Below are 15,968 nucleotides of genomic sequence, written 5' to 3' on the forward strand. Positions count from 1 at the left end.
GCGACCAGCAGCGATTGAAATACATTTTAAGACTTGAATAGTGTTTTACACCTTCGCATATAAGTTTACTTTTATTCAGCCTTATTTACCTTTACTCATTGGTTTTCGTGTAGTAACTTGCGGGACCCATAGCCACAGTATGGGCAAGACGGGCAGGATCTGGTAGGCCCAGACGGAGATGGTGGGACGACCTGGACGCATATCTCAACGCATTGCCGGGGATTGCTCAAGACCGGGGCGAGTGGAGTGTGGAGATCGAGGGGCGAGGCCTTTGCCCAGCAGTGGGACACTGTATAGGCTTATAATAATAACTTACGCCTGAATTCAGAGCTACGGGAGGTAGAGACCGATGGAGACAAGCGGTCACGATCCTCAGTAATGAAGGAGCAAGTACCAGGGCCTCATGAGTTACAAGAAGGTGTCGCTGACCAACCGGCCGTGGGGCGCGGGGCGCGGTGGCCGCCGGGTTTGGTTTGTTTACCTACATATATGTCCTAAGATATGATTCCACTTGTTTAAAGTATTATTTTTGTTGAATGAAAAATATTTGTTAAATTTTAAATTTTTTTTTCAAAGTAAGTGCTTGGTCGTAGAAAAAGTATTGTATGCAACGTTTTTTAACTGAGTCAAAAAATACTCGTGGAATCTTTATTAACAATTTTCGGTATCGCCTCAAATTGTTACTCACGCCACTCGCCTTTTTTGACCCCTCTTAAACAACGGTTGCATAAAATACTATTATGCAACCGTTGTTTAAGAGAGGTCAAAAAAGGCGAGTGGCGTGAGTAACAATCTGAGGCGAAGCTGAAAATTGTTAATAAAGATGCCACGAGTATTTTTTGACTCACGGCCATATTCGAACTTTAAGATACGTCAAATACTAGAGATTGAAACGATATGGAATGGATGTGTCAGTGTCAAACAAGTGTCAAAAATGACGCGTTTGTTTGAAGAAACGTCACTTTTGACACTTGTTTGACACTGACATATCCATCCCATATCGTTTCAATCTCTAGTATTTGACATATCTTAAAGTTCGAATATGGCCGTTAGTTAAACAACGTTGCATACAATACTTTTTCTACGACCAAACACTTTGGAATAAAATTGTAAATTTAACAAATATTTTTAATTAAAGAAGTAGCAAAAATTGAGGGTACGGGCGGGAAAAGAATGACTGAATGAATGAAATAAAAAAAACATGTCTATATGGTTCACTTATTTGTCAGAGATGACATTTTAAATAAGGTTGGCAACACTGTATTTCATTAAATATTCTTTAAGTGGTCATTACACGAAGTATCGTAAAATCGCCAAAAAGATACTGCGTGTATGCACAAATTCTTTTTTGGGGAATAGACTAAAGACTTGTCTTGACAACTATAAGGTAGGGTTTTAAAGGTGTGTGCACGACCCTTTAAATTACAAATAAAAGTACGGGAGTAGAAAAAATAGTTTATTGTTATTGTTATTTATAAATTGTATTTAATGTGATTTCTGACACAATGTTTGTATTGTTTAAGAATGAAATAAATTGCCTGATACACATATGTAACCCTGATAACCGAAACATTTATAAGACTAATTCATAAGAAGTACATAAGATAATCTATTTACTGGATTGCTGTTAGCTTTTAATTATAAGTATCATTATGTATGTTACTCTAATAATCAAGACGGTTACACTGCTGTAAGCACATTATTTTTTATCTCCAAGTACATTCGTCCACGATAACTCTCCGTAGAGGGTGCTACGCATGGCTACGGCGTAGCACATGCAACACGACTTACAGCCATATTCGAACTTTAATATACGTCAAATATAGATGGTCAAGCAGATCTTGTCAGTAGAAAAAGGCGGCAAATTTGAAAATTGTAGGCGCGACGGGATATCGACCCATAAAATTTGAATTTCGCGCCTTTTTCTACTGACAAGATTTGCTTGACCAGCTATATTAGATATAGAAACGATATGGATCGGATATATCAGTGTCTAGCGAGTGTCAAAAGTGACGTTTTTGTTTGAAGAAACGTCACTTTTGACGTATAATATTTGACGTATCTTAAAGTTCGAATATGGCTGTTGTGTTTAAATAGATCAAATACTGATCACTAATTAATTACACCTTATTGAACCTTTGTTTTAAGTCACCCGCCGCGTCTGTCTGTTTGTATGTAAGTATGTATGTTCGCGATAAACTTAAAAACTATTGAACGGATTTTCATGCGGGTTTCACCTATGAATAGAGTAATTCTTGAGGAAGATTAGTTAAGATTTAGTGATGCAACCCGTGCGAGGCCGGGGCGGGTCGCTAGTGTTTTATATACCAAAGTAATAAACTTAAGACTAAAGTGGACGACGGGCGATTTCATCTGCGCCTTATTATACGTAGTCCTCATTTTCCTCTCTGGATATTAACATGATAGAAAACATTTTTACACATTTTGATGTATATCAAGTATCAACCACAGCTATGCCCCTTTGTTTGATTTTATTCGGATTGTTAATTATTAGAAGATTTAGGAGCATTTAAAAAGTATGGAATTTGTTTTTCGCTCCTAATTGTTAATAATAATCAAAAAATCGCAAAAAAGTCAAACCCTTCGTTATATATACAAAAAATAAGCTATGATTAATATACAATCAACCACAGCTATGCCCCTTTGTTTGATTTTATTTGGATTTTTAATTATTAGACAAGTTAGGAGCATTTAAAAATTTGTATGGAATTTGTTTTTCGCTCCTAATTCTTAATATGTAATAATAACCAAAAATCGCAACAAAGTCAAACCCTTTGTTATATATACCTACAAAAAAATAAGCTATGATTAATATACAAAAACGATGTAAAAATATTATCCATATTTTTTTTTTAAGTGGAAAAATTGTACTGTCTTGGGTGAGATTCACCCAAGACAGTAATTTTTCCACTTTTAAATTTATTCTAAGCTTAATAGCATCGGTCGCAGACGTTTCTGTACGGCTACCATCAGTTTGGCACTGACATAACGCCATCGAGAACGTAATTTACTTTCTATACATCTCGCTCGTACTCGCATGTTAGTGCAAACGAGATGTATAGAAAGTAAAATACGTTCTCAATAGCGTATATGTCCGTTTTGACACTGTCAGTGACTGATGGTACGGGCTCTGTTTGTTAAAAGTTAATATTTTCCATAATGTCAATATCCAGAGAGAAAAATGGACTAGGTAAGTACGTTTGTATAGAGAAGCTCTCGTCCCCTTTCCTCTTAAAATGTAATTATTGATGTTGATGCTTTATAAACATGATAGTAAAAAATCATGAATCTAGTATTTTAACTGGATCAGGCATGAGGGGTGGGGGGAAATGACCGAACGGGATAGTCTTATGCATCTTTCAATAGGAGCAGCAGCGAAAGCGCTATTATTGTTTGTCCTTGTCACAGTCTCACTTTTTTATTTATTCCCCACCATAAATTAGCACCATAACCCGGTGGGCAACAAATAAATTCGACCAATCATAGTGTCGTATTGCCTATGTTTCCTCACGGAGGCACGCGTATACCACTTCTATATGATCCTACCTTCTATGTAAAAAATACACAGACAAATCATTATCAACGCTTGTTAAATTTGTCAGATATAAATAGCTGGTCAACCAAATCTTGTCAGTAGAAAAAGGCGCGAAATTCAAATTTTCTATGGGACGATATCCCTTCGCGCCTACATTTTTCAAATTTGCCGCCTTTTTCTACTGTCAAGATCTGGTTGACCAAGTATAGTTATGAATAACACTATTACATATTAATAGTATTTTATGCAACCGTTGTTTAAGAGAGGTCAAAAAAGGCGAGTGGCGTGAGAAACAATTTGAGGCGAAGCCGAAAATTATTAATAAAGACGCCACGAGTATTTTTTGACTCAGTTAAACAACGTTGCATACAATACTTTTTCTACGACCAAGCACTTACTTTGAAATAAAATTGTAAATTTAACAAATATTTCTCATGTCATCTAGTGGACTTCTACCTACGGTATCTACTTATTTTTAGTGATTCTTCAAGAATCACAAAAAATAAGCGATTCTTGTGCTATCACTGATAGGTATTTCTTCAGGCGTAGACACTAGTTTTCGTTTTCATCCATTTTAACTTGAAAGACACACTGTTTTTCAACACAAAAGTTAAGTTTTTATTCGATAATCACAATAACCACATTCAAGAAGTAGCAAAGAATGGAGGGTACGGGCGGGAAAAGAATGAATGAAATACCTAATAAAAAAAACATGTCTATGGTTCACTTATTTGTCAGAGATGACATTTAAAATAAGGTTGGCAACAATGTATTTCATACAATATTTTTTAAGTGGTATCGAAAAAGTGCCAAAAAGATACTGCGTGTATGCACATTTGCTTTTTTGGGGAATAGACTAAAGACTTGTCTTGACAACTATAAGGTAGGTTTTTAAAGGTGTGTGAACGACCCTTTAAATGACAAATTAAAGTACGGGAGTAGAAAAATAAACATACCTAATTACTATTATTGCGCAATTTTTATTTTTAAACGCGCATGCACATTTGCTTTTTTGGGGAATAGACTAAAGACTTGTCTTGACAACTATAAGGTAGGTTTTTAAAGGTGTGTGAACGACCCTTTAAATGACAAATTAAAGTACGGGAGTAGAAAAATAAACATACCTAATTACTATTATTGCGCAAGTTTTATTTTTATTTTTAAACGCGCATACCTACATAATTATCTATTTTAATATTGATTATTATGTTTATCTCTTGTAATTATTTACTATGTAACAATAAAATGTATTAAGTACCTACTAAAATATATCTTAAAATAATTTAGAAATGTTTTATTTTCCATTAGCAACGAAATTAAATTATAAAATAATTACCATGACATTCCACACACGCACACATACACTCGATATTCAATACATAATTATCTATTTTAATATTGATTATTATGTTTATCTCTTGTAATTATTTACTATGTAACAATAAAATGTATTAAGTAACCTATTGATACCTATTGATATTTTTGACATAAACTGTAACAATTTTTTAAGCATGAACATTTAGTAAAATCCTATATAACTGTAAATATAAGTACAAGTATAAGTAGCGTAGTATAAGTAGTCTATTGTGTGCCCTTACAGGGTGTCATGAACTGGCCTCTTAAATTGTAACACCTTATTATGTACATGACAATGCAATATTGAATAAATGACTAAATGACTAAATGACTAAAGTACCTACTAAAATATATCTTAAAATAATTTTGAAATGTTTTATTTTCCATTAGCAACGAAATTAAATTATAAAATAATTACCATGACATTCCACACACGCACACATACACTCGATATTCAATAATTAATAAAAAATCACAGTAGGTAAATAACAAGACACATCCATATTAAAAAAAACTTTACCTACTACCTATTTAAAAAACAAATATTTCAGTACATATTTACAGCACATAAGCATCATCTCAAAGACTGAATACACAATTTAAGTAAAACGCAGTATCTCCACTCGTCGCCATAGTGCGTTGCTGCGTTTTCGTTTTAAGCCGCACGCCTCGAAGGGGCGGTGCCGTCTCGCCTACCGCCCCACGGCAGTCGCCCGCCGACCGCGCTCGGGGCCGCTCGCGAGTGTTGTGCTGTGATGTGGACATGTCGCGGAGGAAACAGAGCAACCCGAAGCCGTTAAAACGTGAGTTCCGAATTCAAACTTTTGAAAAGTTTTTTTTTTTGCGAATTAAGCTTTGTTTTTTTTTGTGCTGGATACCAAGTGTATTACGTTAATGTTATCAATTATTTTTATGGGCTAGTTTTGTTTAAGTATTATAAAATAAATATGTTTTATCAATGTGGATTAGGTTTACTTGGTAAGCATTTATAAAATCTTGCTAGGATTTCAGTCAGACTCTTAATTCTTTGGTAAGTACATTTTGAAAAGATAACATTTCTGCTAGGTACCTACTTAAGTTCTTTCTATTTACACTGTGTATCACAGTGAAGTAAATGTAAAACCTACTTGTAAAACAATTTAAATTTACTATAGTTAAATAAAAATAGTCTTAGTAGATGTTTATGTATTCGCCGTAACTGTGCCATAAAGGCGCGCAAAACAAAAAGTACTTAATGTACTTTTTAATTTAAATGACCCGGTAAAAAAAAGAAAAAAAAGAAAGACACCTCCTCAGATTAAATGTGATGCCACAACATTGTAACAACATTGGAATTATAAGTCTAACCAAATAGTTGTCTCTGTTTTAGGCAGATTTTTTTCTTAACTTAAAAGCTTATAAATTATTATTACTCAAGATGTTCTTTAAGTAAACATCTTTAGTAATATTAATTTATAAGCTTTTAAGTTAAGAAAAAAATCTGCTTATAAATTTATAAGCAGATTTTTTTCTTAACTTAATAATAATATTAATTAATATTACTCAAGATGTTTTTAAGTAAACATCTTGAGTAGGTAATATTTTTAAGCTTTGAATTATTTCAAAGCTTAAAAATATATACTTATGCCCGAGGTTTTTCTGATCGACTTATATTGCCAATTTTGCGTTTATTGTCAAAATGCGATAAAATCTTATTTTCGAGACGGTTGAGTCGGGAAGATACTACTAATAGCGCTCACAGTGGCAAAAGAGGTGCTTAAATATTTTTAACTACTTGTCCGTGTCAGTATTTTATATATCCCTGTTAAACTTAAAATATATCACAGTTAAGTAATTACCTATTAGAGCTGACCCCATAACCTCCAAAACGTAAGAAACAACTGAACACTATGTCAAGTTATAAGGTGACACTGATAACGCATATTTTTTTAACCAATCAAAGTGCAGGAGGGTTCGTTAACCTTTATCTACCGTTAATGTATTTGATTGTTTGTTTATCGTGCGCGATACTGATATAGCTAATTATGGAAACGTCTGGGATAAATATGCGTTGGAATGCAATCTTGACACTTGTCAAGGATTTGATATGATTGCGGATTTTATTGAGTTAGGTAGTTTATTTTATCAAGTTCAGTTGTCTTGAGTATTTTTAAAGCTATTTATTTTACTTGTGAATATTAGGAAACAACTTGTTCTTAGTAAGAACGTGCGATTTCCTTGATTTAACTAAAAACAATGAAAGGCACCATTCATTTATAATAACGTAAGATGATTTAGGGAGGAAGGGGGGTCAAATATGTCTTATTTTTGCTTACAAGGGGGTGGAGGGGATTACTAATTGTTTTTAACAAAGATTTTTGTGCTAAGTTAAGATTATATTTTTGAAAAACGTGAGAACCCAAGTACGGTGGTGAACTCTCTCATATGTATTATGTATGGTAATTAAACGGTTTCGGAGGTCAGCCGATCAAGTCAAACTGGCAAAAAGTCTTATGTACTTATAGGTAATAAATTAACGACACCAAACATGTTCTACTTCCTTCTTAACTTTTAATATTCAGGTTTTTTAATCTTTAAACTGATTTTAATATTATGTAGACACAAAATTGTAAATACAATTACCTAAATTTATTAATTATCACTTACAAAAAAAATAGGGGGTTTTGTCTGTTTTCGTAAAATATACCTAAGATTACAGATGAAAATGAAAATTGTATTTCTCGTTGGTAACATTAAAAAAAATGTATAGTAATTGAATTATTTGCTTTATTCCTTTTTTACTAGATGGGATATGGTTGAGAAAACTGATTTGCTGAACTGAAAATATTTTATGACCGAAGATATATGTAATTATATATCCTAAAATTCCTAAACAAATAGAGGATACTCGGATTTTCGCATAGGTATTTTGGAAGAATTGACTCAATATTGTACTTATTTGCACTTTGATTATAGACAAACAATTTGTATTTTAATTAATGTTATCACATACTAAAATGCATGATTTAATTCGATTGATTTTCTTAAATCTTTGACCACACAGAAAAGTCAATGTAATGTTAAAGCATTTAAAAATTAAATAAAAAGCATTTTTGATTCATACAAAGTAATCCATATACACACATACAACACTAGTATACATATTAAAAAACATAAATAACTATTTTAGTAGGTAACAGTTTTGAATGATTCACGGTTAGTTTCACTAGACTTATATCGACCGACAAGATGCATGTAACTGCGTCGAAATATCGGGAGCTCGAAAACAATACAAAAGGTAATCACGGTTCATATCTCGGTCGATATAAGTCTAGTATTTTTTTTTTCAGAATCAGATTTGTTTATTGTATTTTAGAGGTAAGTTTTGAGAAGTCCAGTACATACATACTTGATTAAGGCGCTATCCCATTTCTCTGCCACGTTTGTCAGGAGACTGTGGCGGCTATCCAAGTACCAAGTGCCAAGGGACATCTTAGTAACACAACTAGTAGTTGTGTCCGTCTGGCCGTTATCATCCCGTTATCAGTCCGATTGTCGTAATTTCTCAGACCATCACTCTGATTCGTGTCTAATATTTTTTATATGATTACGCTATCTCATGCCCGGGCCCGGGTCAAATGATAAAGGCTTGAGCAATGAAAGTTCAATTTCTTGCTATTAAGAAAGTTGGTCTCAAGGTTATTTTTATTACGGTTTAAAAGTATGTATTAAATGAATATTTTGTTATTAATGTAAGTACTGTGAAACTTATATTATTGTCGGTATCTCCTTGGTTAATATGTACATTCGCAAGAACACTGTGAGACACACAAGAGTGTGTTCATTTTGTGCCAGAAATGGGGCGCTTGGCACTGAAAGTGTTCATATAACTAATAACTACACTTAACAATAAGCGGAGTATCGATTGTCACCGCCTTGCCTATTATTGTACAAGTTTTAAAGAAAAAGTAAGCTAAACTATTACATAAGATTCGTTATTTCATATAAGTATGAAACCTTGACTGATATTTACTACAAAAAAGAGAAATTGCAGGCTCATCAGCATCAATAGATTTAACTTAGAAAAAAATAGGCTGTCTTCTACTTAGAGCTAAAAATTACATATATTTATATTGCTCATCATGATCTCATGAATCTCATGATATGAAGGCAAATAAATAAAATGTCATATGGTATTTCACAAGGTATTTCATTTAGGTACCTTATAACAAGTCTAAAACAAAGTAATTAATAAGCGACTCGGTCTGCGTGAAATGATGATGATGATTGATAAAAACTATCCTATGTCCTTTCCCGGGCCTCAAACTATCCTCATTTCCTCATATCAAATTTCATCTAAATCGATTCAACGGCTTAAGTGTGAAGAAGGTAACAAACAAACAGATAGACTAACATTTATAATATAAAATAATAAAGGCCTTTGCCCAGCAGTGAGACATTATAGGCTACTAATAATAATAAATATATAATAATATATATAATAGAGATTAAACCTAATACATACGGTATTTGACGACAATAGTCGGTCTCTTACTGCCTAATATTTGCAAGTGACTTACTTCAATTATACCAAATACATATATTACTCCGTATAAGATGAATAAAGTCTAAGGAAAAAACGTGCCTCCGAAATCAAGAAAAAGTAATTTTCGGATAGATGGCGTCATCACCTTTGTCCTATGCTCGGTTAGATGGCGTTGATGACACCGTTTGATATTTAATTATTTCAACACATATCAGTGAAAGAACATGGGTCAAAATCATATAAAAATAATAAATGATACTAAAAAACATTTATCCATATATTAAAATGAAAAAGTATAAAAATATTTTTGTATTTTTTCATTTTTAGTTTTAATCGTGTGTCGATAGATGGCAGTAAATTTACTGTGACCACAAAATTTACTATGACAGTAACCCTCTATAATATCTATTCTCTTTGATGATACTAAACCTACCTCAATACATAACTTACTACTCTACATATATGCAGATAGTTATGTACCGGACGCACCCGATTGTATTAGGTACGTGTAAATATAAATGATCCGTTCCTTCGTATCATGATTCTTGAAAGTGCAAATAAAAATATTGATAACACCTCACAATATAAGTATACAATAAACAGTTAATCGACTTCACAAGAAATACTCGAAAATGCGAATGTAGAAAGTTTTCTCTCCTCAATATCCAAGGGAAAAAAATATTTTGCCCGTATAGCATATACCTATTCACCGCATTTAAATAGAAAACTGGTTACTCTAGGTACACATAGGATGTTTTTAATATGAGCAGACGTTAAACAAATTTATGGAGTTTTCAAATGCTCATTTGCATACAAGATTGTGGACAGAATAACCATTTGGGAATACGACTCATACTTTTAGTTTTTAGTTATCAATTTGTCACTTGACTTAAAATATGAATGATTAAATACCAAAACATTAACGTCATACGAGAGTATGCTGATCTCATTATAGTAGGTACTAATATTATTATAAAATAAAATAAATAAAAATCGTTTATTTCAGACTAAGTATGTCCATAAAAATGTTAGTTGTATAACAAACTTAAAAAAGGCTATGTTAGTTACAAATCAGCAAAAACAAACAAAAAAAACAAAATTAATTTAAAAAAAGGTTCCACTGACAGGAGCAGGTAGTAGATATTTTTATTCACTACCTGGTCCTGCCAATGACAACCTCCACCCAGTACTTGGTTAGCGGACAGTCCAGGCGTTCCGCCAACACCCTCAGCATACTGTTGCTGCTGCCACGCACCCGCCTTAGCATCGAGGCAATTCTTTTCCGCCTTATAGCGAAAAAGTCATCCGCCCGCGCCTCGGCAAACATGGCTGATGCACTGCAGTGCTTCGGCAGCCTCAGCAGCATCCTGAGGATGTTATTGTACTGCACCCTTAAGGTGTTATAGGACCTCTGCGTAAAGCTTACCCACAGGCTGCACGTGTAAAAAGTTTGACAATATGCTTTAAAGAGCGTCAACTTGACTTGATCGTTACAACGTGCAAACCTGCGGGCAAGCATATTCCCCCTCACTGCCATCGCCCTTCTTTCCCTCTCCAGGTCCAGATCGTTATTTAGTTCCGCAGTTAGCATGTGGCCCAAATACTTAAATTGGTTCACTATCTTAAGGGGCTCGCCCCCCAGCATGATCTTAGGCGGGGTGTTTGGGTTATATTTTTGCCTTAAAAATAAGCACCTCGCTTTTATTCGCATTATATTTAAGACCATGCTGTAGAGCGTAGCCCTCGCACACTCTAAGTAATCTCCTAATGGAGTCAACCGACGGTCCCAGCAGGACCATGTCGTCTGCATAACTTATGTTATTGAAACAGATATCACCTATATGACAGCCGACATGCGTCCTGCTGAGCCATACTATCAGCTCATTCACATATAGGCTAAATAGGACGGGGGATGACAACCCCCCCTGCCGTACACCACATTTCAGCCTGTACACCTCAGAGTCTACCCCAGCCCATCTTACGCGATTGACCTGGCTGCTGTACCAATATTTTAATAAAGCCACGCACTCCCTAGGTAGATCGGTTTTCTGCAGCTTGTCCCACAATATGTCGTACACAACCAGATCAAAAGCTTTGGACAAGTCCAGAAAACACGCATAAATAGGCGTGTTTCTGTCCTTGTAGTACTTGACAGCCTGCTTAACGCACAAAATCGCACTTTCCGTCGACAGACCTGGCCTGAAGCCGAATTGAGCGTCGTGAATTTTAATAAATTATGAAGTTCGATGAATTTTAAATCATGGCTAACTGAAACATTGTTGCATTTGTTTTACTTCGTTCAATTATTAAACAAAATTATCTAAACTCTATTACTTACTTTACTTTGTTTAAATTTCAGTAGGTAGCAAATTTTGTTGTTTTTTAGGGTTCCGTACCCAAAGGGTAAAAACGGCACCCTATTACTAAGACTCCGCTGTCCGTCCGTCCGTCCGTCCGTCTGTCACCAGGCTGTATCTCATGAACCGTGATAGCTAGACAGTTGAAATTTTCACAGATGATGTATTTCCGTTGCCGCTATAACAACAAATACTAAAAACAGAATAAATTAGAGATTTAAGTGGGGCTCCCATACAACAAACGTGATTTTTGACCGAAGTTAAGCAACGTCGGGCGGGGTCAGTACCTACTTGGATGGGTGACCGTTTACATGCTTGTTTTTTTTTTGCTTGTTTTGCTCTATTTTTTGTTGATGGTGGTGGAACCCTCCGTGCGCGAGCCCGACTCGCACTTGGCCGGTTTTTTTTCTTCGGCTGTGGGCCGTAGGTTAATAACAAGTCAATATACTGCGCATAGTATTTTTACTGTGTCGAGGGTTAACTTCTGTTACCAACGTAACAATTTTAGGTACTGATGCTGACGCTCCAAACGAAAAAGGTCGTAAATGTATCCAGAACCTATACAAGCTTAGGCCCTTTCTCCATAATTATGCGGTGATTGCCCCTGTTTGAGTTGTACTATGTAATTAGGTGTATTTATCGGTATAGTAATTAGTGCAAACTGATGTTATCTAAGAGATTAGAAGTAAATATTTGGTCTAAACTTTGACTAGCGTAATGGGGCCATTTTATTTAAAGTTGTCCTCTACACTTTTTTTCAAAATTGGGAAATTTTATGTTATTTCTACTCAGAATCATGAGCTCTTTTGATCCTAATAGGAGAAAAAACTGTCCCAAGATTTCCATACATTTTTCGATTTTTCCATTCCGAAACCGCCATACAAAGTCTATGAAAAATGGTAACGGAATGGGAAAAAAACCTTGGGACACTTTTTTTCTCCTGTTAGAATAACATAGAAATTCACAAATTAAAAAAAAGTGTATGGGACAAGTTTAAATAAAATGGCCCAATGACCTCTCGTAGTGTAATATGACATTTAAATAGACAACTGAAGTTAGACGACAAGGCGTCTCAGTGCCGTTTTCCGGAAATCTCTTTTGTCAGTCCTGTGGTAGACCATGTCGGTCTCGCATCGGTCTATTCAGCCACCAAAAAAGGTGTTTCTCCGGCGTTACACCATAAATCGTCTGGAATAGACGCAAAAGCCAATGATTCTTATTAAACTAAAAGTGCACGTCTCTCCAGTTCCCAAATTAAAAGGCTACAAGCTATAAAGCCTAATTCTCTTATCCACATAAAGGAATATCAGTTTTATATTAATCTGTGTTATAAAATCATAATACAGCACTTACAAGCTTGTTGCTATTGTCCACATTGGAGTAACGACTTCAGTCTTAAAATCTGCGTACGACCCAGTAACTTTTTTTTAAATCTTTTTTTTATGTCACCCGACCCGGTAACTAACAGTCGAATAGGCATATTAGGTATAATATGCTATCATACGAACACTATACACGCCCACATGTCATATAATTATTTTCTTATTTTATGGTATTTTTTTAGATTATTGAAAAAAATATGCTGCAAAATTAGTAAGTAAATAAAAAGATATTAATGTAGGTAGGACCTTTCACAATTATACACGACCACACTATATCTTAAATACTCTCGAATGTCGGTTCAAACGCACTGATTTCAATCCATACTTACATAAATTAACCTTAAAAAGCTTAATAATTTTGATATTCCGATCTTAAATCCATTCAATCGACGTGTATGAAATAAAAAGGCCATACACGTGTCGCTGTCACTACTGACAGTGTACCATACAAATCTAAAACGCATTAAGTAAATAATTCACTTTAAAAAAAGTCCTTCAGACAGTTGGCGTTTACGCCATTTTGAACAATTTTTTAATAGAAAAAATACAACTTCAAACGTAAGCGCCATTCCCACTAAGATTCTTCTTGAAAACACATTCAATAAACTACCCTTTTGATTCAAACGGACTCGAATAATGCTACTTAACTGCGCAAGACGAAACGTCGTAAGATAGTACGAACATAAAAGGCGCTTACGTCGTTATTAGTTTGAAGTTGAGGATGCGTATGCGACGCGGCGACTTCAAAGCGCATTGTGCGTACGCTAATGTGGTATTGTGGCGGCGCTTCCTTGTACCACCGCAAATTATTAGGCTGCAAACTAGGATGTGGGATTTTGTTAGTAGTACATATTTCGATTTGGGTATTTATTTTATTTTATACAATGTTTAAATTTTTCAAGTCTTTTGCCATTAGCCAACCTGTCTATCACTCACATATATGTATAGAGCGTGTGCGGAAAGAGAAGAGTCGTGGAATGTATGGAGCCCAATACATTCCAAGACTCTTCTGTTTCCGCACAAACTCTATCACACTCTTGCATATTCGAGCGATAGAAAGGCAGATAAAGAATTTTCGATTTTAAATTTTCACGGTAGGTAGAGCCTCACTACATTTGTAACTTTATAAAATAAGTAAAAAAAATTGTAAGCGAATGAAATGGCAATTTCTAGTATTAAGTTAAAACAGGACATTTTATACTTTTTAAATCGAGTTTGAAACTCACTTTTAACAAATTTTGGTAGGACGCTCAGGGTACGCTCATTGAGTATATACAAAATACCTAATAGGTATGTTTTTAGTGAGTGCAAATCCTATTAAATAGCCATTAAATAATGATAATGTGAGCCTATATACGTCCCACTGCTGGGCACAGGCCTCCTCTCATGCACGAGAGGGCTTGGGCTATAGTCCCCCCCCACGCTAGCCCAATGCGGATTGGGGACTTCACATACACCTTTGAATTTCTTCGCAGATGTATGCAGGTTTCCTCACGATGTTTTCTTTCACCGAAAATCTAGTGGTAAATATCAAATGATGTTTCGTACATAAGTTCCGAAAAACTCATTGGTACGAGCCAGGATTTGAACCCGCGACCTCCGGATTGAAAGTCGGACGTCATATCCACTCGCCTACCACCGCTAGCCATTATTCCTTATTAATACAAGTTAAATTGAATCAGGGCCGAAAAAGCTAAATTACCTATGTAATTCGATTGAAAGTATTTTGTATCAAGTTTATCTAGTACTTAAAAGGAAATTGACGCGTATCAGCATCATACATCGGAGGTATCTGAGATGGACCGTCATAGGCCGATAGGCGTTAACAGCCTTAAAGATATCGATGACGGGGTTGTACAGGGTTCCGTGGTGTCAGAAAAATAAAAACAAGACTCGGATCTGTATTACACTCCGGAAAGTGAAAAATGACGTGATTATTTGATAACAAACTAACAAACAACTAGAAATATGTATTATTGATGGTCTATTGACAGCAAAAATGACGACGAAATATAAGCCCTCCTAACACTTCAAGATTTACTCCAAGTTGCTTAAGCCGAATATCTTCTTCACGACAATAATTATTGACTCTTATTTATCGTGACATAAAAATACAAATTAAACAATGAAACTAAACTAAGTACATGCATTATAAAACTAAAACTATCTTAGAAATAAACTTATAACAACTAGAATAACTATAGAAGTCTGAAGAAAGCTCAAAAATGATCCCATGGGAATTGTGCGGTGAGCAACTTAAACTGTACTGTACGCATGTCGACAATATCAAAAATATGTGACGTTATCTATGAAAAGGGACCTTATTGTCGATGGCGGTTACGCCATTATTAACGATGCTCCGATATAAATACAATGCCGCGCGACACTGTGAGGCGTAAGCGCCATAGACAATAAGGTACCGTTTTCATAAATAATGCCCCATATTTTAATGCGATGCGGTGCAAAAGGTTTGACATAGGTAGGAAATAGAAATTTATTAAAGCCAATCAATTATTTTATTGACCTACCACAACTTTTTTTAACAGCGGGCAATGGTGTATTAAGTAATATGCAAAGCCTCGGGCGGGGTATATTTATTAGGGTGGGTCACATTTATAAAAAAAAAGCGGCCAAGTGCGAGTCGGACTCGCCCATGAAGGGTTCCGTATTTAGGCGATTTATGACGTATAAAAAAAACTACTTACTAGATCTCGTTCAAACCAATTTTCGATGGAAGTTTACATGTTAATGTACATCATATATTTTTTTTAGTTTTATCATTCTCTTATTTT

The 15,968-nt window shown here is 34.9% G+C and overlaps 1 protein-coding gene across 1 annotated transcript in view; it reads left to right on the forward strand.

The window, feature by feature from the left end:
- Positions 1 to 5,525: 5,525 nt before the first annotated feature.
- Positions 5,526 to 15,968, forward strand: part of LOC134648318 (zinc finger protein ush) — a 269,240-nt gene continuing 258,797 nt past the window's right edge. Inside the window, exon 1 of the mRNA XM_063502816.1 lies at positions 5,526 to 5,715. Coding sequence (XP_063358886.1) covers positions 5,676 to 5,715 — 40 coding nt within the window. The 5' untranslated portion in view covers positions 5,526 to 5,675. The remainder of the gene's footprint in view (positions 5,716 to 15,968) is intronic.

Source organism: Cydia amplana, chromosome 5, assembly GCF_948474715.1.
Source record: "Cydia amplana chromosome 5, ilCydAmpl1.1, whole genome shotgun sequence".
Taxonomy (NCBI): Eukaryota; Metazoa; Arthropoda; class Insecta; order Lepidoptera; family Tortricidae; genus Cydia; species Cydia amplana.